At 42.1% G+C, this 12,938-nt stretch overlaps 1 protein-coding gene across 1 annotated transcript in view; it reads left to right on the top strand.

Moving 5' to 3' along the window:
* The window catches only part of EXT1 (exostosin glycosyltransferase 1), a 284,462-nt gene that overhangs the window by 260,855 nt on the left and 10,669 nt on the right, over window positions 1-12,938 (top strand). Inside the window, exons 5-8 of the mRNA XM_038555385.1 lie at window positions 2,797-2,929; window positions 5,383-5,501; window positions 6,821-6,916; window positions 11,857-11,946. Of these exons, the coding sequence (XP_038411313.1) occupies window positions 2,797-2,929; window positions 5,383-5,501; window positions 6,821-6,916; window positions 11,857-11,946 (438 nt within the window). The remainder of the gene's footprint in view (window positions 1-2,796; window positions 2,930-5,382; window positions 5,502-6,820; window positions 6,917-11,856; window positions 11,947-12,938) is intronic.

The raw sequence follows: 12,938 nt of genomic DNA, 5'->3' as shown, positions 1-12,938 counted from the left end.
GGTCAAAAGACCAAGTCAGGGCCACACAGAATGGCAGTAACCTGTAACCAATAGTCCATTATTCATAAAACAGATGGCACATAAAAAGAAAAGTAAGGAGCCTGTCATTCTTCCCTTTGAATTCCTGTTAATGAGAAATATTATCCTATCAAGGGTGCCGTCCATAATGAAAAGGCTTTGTACTATGTACATATACGTGTCAGTATATATGTTTGTGATGATTTTCTTTATAGCCGAAGAAGTGTCCAACTTCTAAACGGATGTCTTCTTCCACAGCAATAGTGAGTTCTAGTACTCCGAAAGGATCCTGGGAGCTGTCCAGTCTAGCGATAGGAACAGCTGTTGGCTGTTCCATCACAGGATAGCAATGGAAATTAGGAGAGGGACAGAACAACGCTTCTCTTTGGTGAAATGAGATCACCTTTGGGTGATCCCAAACTCTTTAAGACTTTTGGGAAGGCCAGCTGTTACACACCTTTTAGAAAATGTTTGTCAATGCAAACACTTAAAAGTGTTTATACCCTTTGACAAACTACTCAAGAATCAATTCTAGATGGAGAAAAATTTAATTCATGAGAAAAATGACACTGTTGTTAAGCATTTAGGGTAAGTAATCCATGAATACTATTAATTCTATGGAAAGATATCTATAATCTATAATATCTGTGATCTTACAGCAGTGTCAAAATGGGCAGTCCACACCTAGAAAATAAATTCAGGAATGAGATTTTTTTTTTTTTAAGGTAAAAAAAGTCAAGTCTTAAATATAAAAACTTCGGCGGCTATTCCTCACACATTCTGAGAGGTTATTATAATTTATGTGATATTTTATCGTTTTATTACAAATGAGAAAAGTGAGACATAAAAGTGGCAAATTGCTTGACCCAGGTTAAATTAAGTATTTGCTATTGCTCTTGTACCTTTGCTTATATCTTCCCATCAAGATTGATTTGAAGAGAATATGACATGCTCATTGGTATCTCAGAAGAATACTGTAGCCTGTTGTATCCTTGAATTCGAAACAAGAACAATGTTGTGATACTGAACCAGAAAGAGTATGACGAGAAGCATGCTGCCGAGAGACCCACAGTGGATAGTGACCCATTTTGTGGCATCCCTTAGATATATGCCATTTGTATATGTGTCAGATTTATGATACTGTCTACTTTCAATTCACTCTGTGTTTTGATATCCAAATTCATTTAAGTGACCACATGCTAGAAAGTACATAAATTTGCAGATCAGAAAAAGAGGATCTAAATGAAAAACTGTAAGGAAAAAAAGACAGTAGATTTGGAAGATATAAATAATATAAAACTAGGATAAATGGCATATAAAGTGAAATTGCTAGCCATTTGAAAACCCTTCACAACCATAAGAAGTTTCTCATAATTAATACCTTGTCAACAACATTTTAACACATCTCTGTTGTACCACAGAAAGTAAATGTTCATATTTTAGCTAGGTTCTTTAACTCTCCACCAAATTGCAAACTTCTACCTACCCATATAATACTAGCCGTTTTGATCTGGAGGAAAGAGAAAAATGCAGAAATCATTGAGCTAAAGTGTTTGAGTTCTTCCAAATTACCTCCTTGCTTCCTTTCTTCTCTCTCATTAAGAAATATAAACATGATAAGGTTTGCAAAAAATAAATGTAGCTCACTTTATTACTTATCTGTCACTATGTGGGATGAGACGATTGTGTTAATAACCTTAACAAATGATAAAGCTCCATTGAAAATAGTCTTTACTTAAAGTCACATCGCATTAAATGGGGGCCTGGAAAATAATGATTTAGGTCTTAAATCTCTTGAGAGACATGGCAGGCTCTTTCTTTTTTTTAAGTACAGAAAAAAATTGCTGCAAACATGAAATCCTGTACCAAGTTAATTATTTGCCAAATCATATCTTAATGAGTGGATGGAATAATTACAAGAGTTTGAAAGTCACAGAGAGAAATCTGTAAAGTGGACTAATCACGTTCATCTGACAAATGATTCAGGATGGGAGAATGTTTGACTCTAAATGTGGAATTTAATGATCTGCGAGGTCCCAAAGTCCAAAGGAACTAATGAACTAGTGTGGCTATTAGTCTTCATATGCCATGTTTTTTTGTCCTATTATGTGGGATGTTTTGAGCAATTGTTAACTCACTGCTTTTTGAGATAAAATGTAGAAAAACTTCCCCTAACCAGTACCCCAAAGTCCTACAATTGACTTTGAAAGGAAAACGAAATATGACAGATAAATCTGCCTCCTCGATTAAAGGAATGGATGAGAACTTCAACAGCTTCTAGAATGTACCCTGCCTTCTGTACCCTCCCAAGGCAGTCTCCCCATGGACTTCTACGTGGACCAAGAACAGATCTTCCTGGCATCAGTCTAGAACCACAGCTAAATGCTCTGCCATCAAGGAAACTGTTTCATGCACTCAGCTTCGAAATGAGAACATACTTATTATTATAGAAAGACAAAGTCTTTCTATTATTATAGAAAGACATATTATTATAGAAAGACAAGACATACTTATTATTATAGAAAGACAAGATAGAACTTATGGTAAAACCAAAATTTAATTAGAAAATTTGATTAGCCATAATTCATCTCTTTCTCTCTCACACTCTCTTCTACTGCTTTGTCACTCTGCCTGTGTCCTGGACACTTTTATCGGAGAATTTGGAGATAGAGTCACTTCTTTGAGGGTCATCATTCCTCAAACTGGGATTGAACATGCTCCTTTATCAAATCCCATCAAGGTCTCATCCTCACCACAGGCTGTGTTTTTATTTTCTAGATTATTCAGGACAGAATATTCAAGCACATATCACGTAACAGTTTAATATGGAACAAACATCCTGGAGGATTGTTCGTACTACCACAGTATTCATCTTATCTGGGAGACTTTCCTTACTACTATGCTAATTTAGGTAAGTGACCTCTTTCCAGGGTGCTGCCCCTTGTTTACCCTCTAGTTCTTGTCCAGATTGAAAGTCCCTTGATTTTTCCATTCTATAGAAGGGTCTTCCGACCAGCCTGCCCGGAGATGGCTTTCTAGAGCCCTATCGTAAATGGTGTATCAGGGTCAAGAACGATAAATCCAGCAGATCACTGCAAAATGCAGGAAAACTCCTTCTTGTCTGAGCAGCTGGACCTCACATATAGTAGACTCATTCCTTTTTGAGAAATAGGCTCCTCAAATTATGGATCATTTTGAATATGACAGTGTCTTTGCTATAATTTTAAATCTCCTCATATATAAAATGGAACCAGGAGCGCTCTTCCTATTTTTTCCCCCACGATCTCAACTTCTCTATCTCCTACCAAAGAAAAGCTGAATTAATAAAAAGGAAAGAGAAAGATTTGAGAATGTCTGACAAAGACCGATCTGTTTACTCATTTAGCGTTTAGTGTGCTCCTCATGTGTGCTCCATTAATGCCATGCTGGGCGGTGGAAATAAAAAAGTCAGATTTACAGTCTGTGCTCTCAAGCAGCTTTTAGTCCAATCGTAATGGGGGAATGGGAATGGACAGAGGAACAAAGCTCTCCAAAAGGCTACTGTTATTGCCGTAGACACTTGTGTCCTTGGAGCCCACTTGTGATAGTGTTAGTAACATCTTTGACATTCCCCCTCATTCTCGGGTCCAAATTGGAGGAGCTCTGGGATAGTAATGCATCTTTCAAGTTGATTTGGGAAAAAGACTTTAGATTTTCCACCCTGTTCTGATATTCTCCATACCAATCTCACCCTTTTTTGAGTTTTGCATGTTTAATTTGAAACTGATAAAAAGAAACTTAGAGTCATGAAGTATCAACCAGTTAATCCAAACCAAACATATTATGGGGACTGTATTAAAATCAGTGGTCCACATAGGGTAATATATTTAGAATTGGGTAATTTTCAGAAGAAGGCCATATTTGATAAAAATTTCTACGTGTTTCTTGCAGAGCATGGAGATCTTCATGTGGAGTGAGCACATGAGAAGTGTGTACATGATGCTTCCTAAACTAGGAAATATACAGGAAAAATGTAAAAGCAGTGACTTGATCTCACTGTGAGAAAGGAAACCCCCACCCCTATTTCTTCTCTGGCAAAGTTTTGAATGTGTATCTAGATAGTGGGGCAAGTCTGCTTCTAACATGCAATTAAAGTACCAATTGGATGATATAATTTGCTCTACAAAACCCTCACAGAATCCTTTAGTATATGTTGTCTAATTCTTACCTTTATAGTATCGACATCAAAGTCTAGCTTGAATGTCACTGCACACTCTTGTTTGCATTGAAGCTACCAAAATGCGAAATTCGCGAGTCTAAACTAGTGAAGTTTTTAAAAGGTTTTAAACGCATCTCCAGTTTCTTAGCGAGCTCTTCCGGAAAAAACTCCTTCCAGAGGGTGGAGAAGCCATCTCGCTTCTTTCTCTTTGGTGGCTATGCTTGTTTTACATATTTGTGACACCTTTCCACCTAGTGCTTTGGAGCACGTAGTTGGCAGAGGTCTGGGTCACATATTTTTTCCCTCAGCCTATGTCAGCACCACACGAAAAGAGCTTCTTGGGAGTGTAGAGGCTTCTGCTCCAAAATGATGGTGATGGTGATGCTGATGGTGATGGTGATGGTGATGGTGATGGCGAGGGATAGCCACGAACACATATCAAGCACTTCCTGTTTGCTGGGTCCTGTTCTAACTGCTTTGTATGCATTCAGTCCTTTAATTCTGGTCTCCTAACAAAAACAACCCCATAGGTTTGATGCTCTGACTCTCAGCTGCATTTCACAGCTGTGGAAACGCCAAGGGGAAGATCCCACCACCACTGGGTGGTAGCACAGGGATTCAAACTGAGACCGGGAGGCTCTGGAGGCAGTTCTTTAACCCTTTACCACTTGCTGGTCATCATTGGAAATAGTATTAATCAGGCCAAAACCAAACAAACAACCCTTAACTACATTATCAAGAATAAGAGCTATTCAAATACCCAGGGCGGGGAGAGCACATTTCCTTAAATCCCCACAGTAACATGTAAGTGTAGAGTAGAGCCTTCCTGGAGTAGAGAGTGGTGAGAGGTGGGGTGTGTGTTCAGCCTCTGGGCCCCTAAAAAGCAGACATGGACAGGAGATCACAGGTGCGCCCCCAGGAGAGGAATAGGTCATCAGAGGAAGAAACCTGCAGGTGGACATGGAACTGGAAATTACACGGTCTCAGGCAGCAGCTACCTAACAGCTTTTCACCTTGTTTTTGTTCTGTCAGGACATAAGAGGCAAAGGAAAAATATGCGAGTAGGGAACATTAGCTTCAGGGCGAGGCAATGGAGCGAGGAGGAATGATTTTCTAAGTGTTGTTTTCCAGTGTTTCATTGAGCTCCTCTCCCGTTTCTATTGCAGGTTTAAAGCCCCCTTCCAAATTCACGGCAGTCATCCATGCGGTGACCCCCCTGGTCTCTCAGTCCCAGCCAGTGTTAAAGCTTCTCGTGGCTGCAGCCAAATCCCAGTACTGCGCCCAGGTGAGTGAGGGGCCGACAGCAGCACCTGCCTCCTCCAGCTCGGGGGACCAGAGCCTGCGCCTCTGCATGCTCCATGCTCTACTCCCTGGGACTCACCTAACGTCATGCCCTGTTACCCCCCTTTCATTTGTCATGCCTTGTTACTTTCTTTTTCATCAACTTAGAGGTTCTTGGAAGTGCAGTCGAGCACAGATAAGGGATGGGTTACAAAGAGATTCTTCGATGGGCTAAAGTTAAAACATAGATACCAACACATTCTTTAAAGAACACATAAGCGCATCATTTTGTTTTTAGACATCAGAGTAATAAAGCAACAGCAGAAAGGCCGTGGGAGGCCCCAGAAAGCTAAGTTTCAACAGAAGAAACAGACTTGGTGGTGTCAGGAGGTGTTTGTCCACTTTTCTTTCACAGCAACCATGACTTAATGATAAAATCGATAAAATCGGGAACAGAAGGTTCTATCAGTGATAACAAAATTTTCCACATCAGTGTCACTCTTTCCACATTGGTTTTTTTTCTGACTTGTAAATCAGGTTGTGTAAGAAGGTTTATAAACGAGAAAGGAATTAAATCGTGTTGAAGTATGCCTTTCTGAACAGAACACATTTATTGGAAATACTAAAGTCACATGAAATCTGCAGCCATTCCGGAGAATCCAAATCACAAGCTCACCATGCTAGTTCCATCTTGAATTCGCTTCTGTCTCCCACACTGCCTGGAGTAGCACTGCTTCCTAGCCAGTGTTCTGATGCTCACTGCCCATTTTTTTAAAAATATTTTATTTATTTATTCATGAGAGATACAGAAAGAGAGAGGCAGAGACATAGGCAGAGGGAGAAGCAAAGCTCCTCACAGGGAGCCCAATGCAAGACTCGATCCCAGGACCCTGGGATCACAACCTGAGCCAAAGGCAGATACTCAACCACTGAGCCACCCAGGTGCTCCTCACTACCCATTTTTATTTACTTTGTTCACTGGTGTTATCTCACTCATCATATGATATCAGAATTTAGGAGACCACTTTATTAAGATTCAGCAACCCAGCAATTTACATCTTTCTCCCTGGCTTTCTCCTACCCCCTTGATGCTATTTTTTGCAGGTTATACCTTTTCTCCTCTCTTTCTAGTTGTTGAGGTGACCAGGTCCTGGAGATTGTGTGGGAGGGGGACTCTTTTTAAAATTCAAGTCTGATGTCTGCCTCTGCCTTATGTAGGCTTCTGTGTCCTCCCTCTCGTCCTGTCTCTGAGAAGAAACTGGGGTGGAGGCCTATCTACAGCCAGCCTTACCAAGCCATCTAATGACCCCCTGTCCCTTTCAGATCATAGTTCTATGGAATTGTGACAAGCCCCTACCAGCCAAACACCGCTGGCCTGCCACAGCTGTGCCTGTCATCGTCATTGAAGGAGAAAGCAAGGTAAGGTGGGAAGGGGTCCTGCGTGGAACCACCATGGAGTCCTTGTTTCTCTAGGGGCACTGTGGGCATTGGCCCTCGACGTCTTCTTCCTGCCCTGGGGAGCTTCTGGCCTTGGACTTTTTTCTAAAATTTTCCCTGTTGCTGAATATCCTCAGCCTGGACAGCCTTGGGTTCTCAAACTGGGGAATTGTGGGTCCTAATACCACTTCTTTAGGAGATTTGTGACCATGCATATACTTTCCTTATCTGACCATCGCTTTCCTCGTCTACAAAATGGAAGTAATAATACATATTCCTAAGTTGCTATTAGGATTAAACGAATTTAGAGCCTGGCAGTAGTGATCCTTGTATAAACGATGAGGATCAAGACGAAGCTGCTGATGGCAGCAATGCATGAGGTTTGCTTAGCTGGTTCATCTGGATCAGTTGTATCTTTCAGAATAGTGGCTCATCCTCATATTTATCTTCAAAAGGACATTTGCACTTTAATTTCGTTTGGGTGTCTTCATCAGAGACTCACACATGTGCCTAGCTGGCCCCTTGCTTCCATTCTCCAATTCATCTTGCCTAGAAGTGAATGATCTTTTAATCATCTCTCAGCCTTAAGGGACTCTATTTGCTAATGATTGAAATTAACATTTGAGGCCGTGTGTAATCTGGCCTTGGCCAGCCTCGCCAGTCTTCTCTCTCATTACTTACCTCCCTGGACCCTGTTCTCTCACCAAATTTGATCATTCACAGTTATCTAAGTTGAACTGTGTCCCCTCCGGCCTATGATTCTTGTTTTTCCCTTTTGCTGTAAGTCTTGACCATCCCTTCTCAATTTTTTTTCTCTCTGTTATCAAACTTCCCATGCACTCTTTAAGCTCCCGCTCCCAAACTACCTCCTCTTTGGAGTTTCTTCTGCTCTTGGCAGCCAGAGGTGAGTTCTTTTTTCTCTCGCTTCTGCTTGTTGCTTTCTTGTAGATCATATCCATTGTGAAGAAATTATTTGCTACTAAATGGAACAGATTGGTGGAGCACGTCATCTAAGAGACATCCTTTGTCCCAAGGAGGCAGGTCTTGAGACATTGTCTCACGCTAAGTAAAACATCTTCGAGCCAAAATAAAAAATATCAATTAGGTCTAAACATTTGAAACCATCATTTGGCTTGCTAAAAGTGGCAGTTTCATGTAGTTCAACATGATGCAGTGAGAATTATAACTGTTACTTGGGCAAGATGATCAGTGCATTATCCATTCGTTTCCAACATATGAGTGCCCACTCTGTGCTGGGTACCATGCAGTATGTAGAAACACAGTGTGGAATATGACAAATAAAGTCCCCAGCATTCACAGGGTTGGAGTCAAGCAACATGGTATCCAAGAGCTGCCTCATAAGCATTTAACGAGCAATGGTGGGAATTAGAAAATCACCTGCCTCTCCGCATGGGTCTTCCTTACCCTTATGAAATCCATCTCACCATAGATGTGGTTTCAAAAAAGGGATGGCATACAAAAATCTCCTGCCTACAATCCCATATGTCTGTCTCCCAATGCCAATGCCCGAGGTCCCGAACAGTGCTCAGATGGATGCTGTCAACATGGGTGACTAGATCTCCTTCTGGTATATAAGTCTTCCTTTGAATATGTCAGGATGTTCAAACAGGATCCAATCAGACTGACCAGGAGCCATTCTGACTCCTATGGTTAGTTTTGTATTTTTACACACAAATTCATTGATTGATATTTTTATTTGCACTCTGTGATTTGTCCTTGTTTCCTTATATATAAGATGGTGGCTCGATCAGATGTAGCTTATAAGATATTTCACATTCTCCCAGCCATATCAATTGCTTCTCAGCCTTTTGGCTAAGACTAAGTGTCATACATTCTCCCAGTCTATTTGTGTCTACACTTCTGGCCATTTGTTGAGTCCTGGCCTCCCCCTTGGCCACTGGTTCCAGGGGGCCATTCCTTTACCCTCACGCTTGCTGCCCTGGGATTACAGCACCTACTAAAGCATTTGCACTTAATTAGTATTACGTCAGGCTCCGTATTCTGGGAACCTAGGCCAAGACTTGGGCCCATTTTGAGGATTCAGTGAGATAGTGCATTACAGGTGTTTAGCCCTGGGCCTGTGGCACACAAAGGGTGCAGTAAGTGTTAGCTACTCTTCTGGGAGGCATTGGGATGTTATGGTTTGTATTATGGGCTCTAAAGTGAGTTATTTGGGTCTGTGTGCCTCAATTCCTTCTTCAGTTAATGGAAACAATCATAATACCTAACTTTTATTTATAAAAGATCAAATGGTCCAATACTAGACTTGTTAAAAGCACTCGGAAGTGTGGGTGCACATGGTGGCTTCACTGTGCTTTGTACAATTACTTGGGGATATTTCTTATCTTCTCCATGAGACAATAAACTTCTGGAGTCTTGGTCATTTCCTATCCATGTTTGCTAATTTCAGAAGCGATTGGGCTGGTATACAGTTGCTAAACATTTCTTACGTGAACTAATAAGCAAAACCCATTCCACTCAAGATTGACTTTGCAAGATACCAGTTCCTTTCATGCTAAACTGTTCAACTTATGGAATGTGGCTGAGGCAAGGTATTTGGAAGACAGCATCTAGTTTCTACACAACAATTTGAAGTGACTGGATTATGGACTCTTAACCTCTGTTGATGAAGCAGGTGCAGAAAAAGGAATGGATCCTTTTATAAAACTAGTGGTTGGGCACATAATGGGGAAGAAGTCCTAGGTCCTGCTCATTCCCCATTTTACATTTCCGTCTCTAGGCTTGAGTTTAGAGTTGAGGTGTTTTCTGCTTCAGCTACAAAATTCTGTTTTGAGTATAAAGGCCTTGTTGTCTGTGCAGCTCTCCCCTCTAGACTTAACAAGAGAAGGGTCAGGGCATCACTAAGCTGGCAGCTAATGGTTTCTGTGTTAGTCGGTGGACATGTAAACAGTATCAGGAGAATTGCTTCAGGCTGAGATTTCTGAGCACCGTGTATATGGGGTTGCTGATCGCTTTATATTTTATTTTATTTTGGAAACCCGAGAAAGGAAAAGAAAACTTGACCCAGTTGACAGATGTGTAAGAGCAGACCCTGGAGCCATTTATGCTGTAGATCCATCCCTTGAGCTCCCAGAGATGGAAAATACTGGGCACTTCCCATCCTTTATGTCAGAAGCCCTCCAGTAGCTTCACGGGCATGGAAACTGAATCTCATAGATAAGCTGGCTTCCTGTTATAAATACAGGCTTGAGCTTCTTGGGGGTGGGGGTCCTCAGACTTGTAGAAAACATACCCTTGGCAGCCAGGGTAAGGGGCCTCCCTTTTCCCTTTGTCTTCTATGTCCAACTGCTGCATTCCCTGACTTTTATGCCTTGAGAGTTGATGGCAAATGTCTTTTCCCTTGACTTCCAAGTGTGAGGTTAGAGAGGATGTCGTAACTGTTGATAGAACTTCCAGAGGGAGGTGGAGAATATGAGATTGCCCCCAATTCACTTTTGAAGTCCTTTTCAAGGCTGAGACAGGCATAGCACGGTGACTGAGGTGCTTTACAGAATCTCACCCTAGGGGAGGAAATGCCGATGGGTGCATCTTGAGCAAGACACCTACCTAACCTCTCTATGCCTTAGCTCTCTCAGCTATAAAATGGGATTATTATAAAGCAGAGACTCAATGAAGTATATAAAGAACTTGGAACATTTCTGGCACATAGTAAATGTTTTTACAATGTTAGTTATTCTTATCATTCTCATGGTTAGTTATTCTGTAGTACATTCAACAAAGAGGTTTAAGATATGACTGTCACAGAGAAGTCTCTCTAGTCTTTTTTTTTTTTTTTTTTTTTAAGATTTATTATTTATTTGAGAGACAAAGAGTACCACCAGCAGGAGGGGCAGGGGGAGAGAGAGAGAATCCACAGCAGATTCTGCACTGAGCACAGACAGAGCCTGAGGCAGGGCTCTATCTCAAGACCCTGAGATCATGACTGTTGGTCCAAAACCAAGATTTGGATGCTTGGCCAACTCAGCCACCCAGGCACCCTGGAGTCTCTCTAGTCTTAATTTTTCTAGCTGGTCCCTCACCCCAGGCATACCTGCACACACCTCACTATGCCTTATCCTGGAGTTGCCCAAACTTTATTCATATGCTACCTTCACAATTTGCCTAAATCCATAGGCCACATGTATTATTGTTTATTTAATATTTGTCTATAAGTCAGCTTTTTGTTTCAGTGAGATTTTTCAGTAACTTTATTACTACCTGTTACTGCTGTAGCTGTTATTGCTGATATATCTGTGTGTATTTTTTGCCAATCTATGTAACATCAGTAAAGAGTAGAATTTTTAAATGTTTTCCACACGCCTCCCAAAATGACATGGCCTTCCAGTGGTGTGTGCCCCACACTTGGAATCACAGCTCCATCCATCCATCCACTCTTTCCAGGCCTCAGAGAGCTGGTTCTCTCCTCTGTGCCTTCACATCCTCTGAGCCCTGTTTCTGCCTCACTTCTGCTTATACCTGGTAAATTCCTACCCATCAAGTCCTGCTTCAATGTCAATTCTCTGAGGCCTTCACCTGCCCTCCCAAGCAGCAGCTTGCTGCACCCTCTGTTCTCCTGGCCTTGCCCATGGCCAGCTAGGACTGATCATCTGCATCTTGATGTCTGTTGGACTGTGGACTCCTGCGAGACAAGAGAAGATGTCTTATTGACCTTTGTACTCCCTTTGACTAGCAAGGTGTCTGTACACAGTAGGTGTCCACTAACTGTAGAACAAGACTCTGTGCTGATAGGAGATGGAAGTCTTCAGTGTTGAGGGATGACATGGTGGTAGACCATTCTTTTTGAAAGTGAGGATGGGGAAGTTTTCCTGCAAACAAGACTCTAAATTTACCTCTCTTTTCCTTCATTCTTTCCTTCCTGCCTGCTCTCTGCCCCCTCCCAGGTCATGAGCAGCCGTTTCCTGCCCTATGACAACATCATCACAGACGCGGTGCTTAGCCTAGATGAGGACACTGTGCTTTCAACCACAGAGGTAAGCGCCCTCCCCAGAGGAGTGGGCAGTGGGCTCTCCAGGCAGTTGCCCCCAACCCCAAGGGGCCAGGGCTTCTTTTGCCCTTGCCTCGGCCAACTCAAAAACCTTATTCAAAACTTCCTGCAGCTTCTGTTCTAATCAACCAGTGCCTATTAGCACCTTGCCACTGCCTGGCACCCTACTGAGGGCATTTCCCTTTGTTTTCTCTGCTAATTGGCTCCTCATTTGCATGGTAGTGCTTCACCTCTCCCCTCCTGCCTGCCCTCCTTTTGTTTTTAAACAGCACAGCTGTGGGCAGGTGTGCAGAACTCTGAAGAGTAGGGGGCCACCTATTTCACATCATCTTGAGACCACAGAGTCCAGAGTCCAGAGTGAACAGCCCATCCTTCCCTAGTGATCCTAATGCCTGTGTGGGTGGGTGTTGCCTTTGTCAGGGAACACTATTCTGGGTTCTGAAGGCAGCTTCTGTGTCTCGGTTTAAAGTGCTCATTTTCTTTCACCCACACAAGAGCAAACGGTTTCACTTTAAGACTGAGACGGGAGATCCTTGCTATTTCAGATGTTCAGGTATTTGTGCCAAAAATAAGATTGCACAAAGAACGTGTGAGGAGGAGAGAGAGGAGAGATAGATACGATAGAAAACCAATTTTTACAACTCGAATGAGTATTGATCTCAGAAACTTTACTTGAAACCATCGAAGGGACCAAAGATAGTTCTATAAAAATGTCGTATATCGGAAATGCATTATTAATGGTAGCTGCTAAAAAGCATGGAGACCGAGCTCTTATACCTTTCCCTTTCTTTTTCCCCTCGTATTCATAATCATTTTCTTTTCGATTTAAACATCGACACTCATCAGCATGCACTTTCCTGGACACCAGCCCGATTCTAATGGCCTGCTGCCTGCGTAGCCAGCGCTTGGTGTTAACCTAGGCTAGCAGTCCCACTGTCTCGTTCTCGAAATTCACGGATGCTTCCAATTTCCATCAGA

Source organism: Canis lupus, chromosome 13 (assembly GCF_011100685.1).
Source record: "Canis lupus familiaris isolate Mischka breed German Shepherd chromosome 13, alternate assembly UU_Cfam_GSD_1.0, whole genome shotgun sequence".
Taxonomy (NCBI): domain Eukaryota; kingdom Metazoa; phylum Chordata; class Mammalia; order Carnivora; family Canidae; genus Canis; species Canis lupus.
Note: the sequence above shows the minus strand (reverse complement) of the source record. Positions and strands in the feature narration are given on the sequence as shown.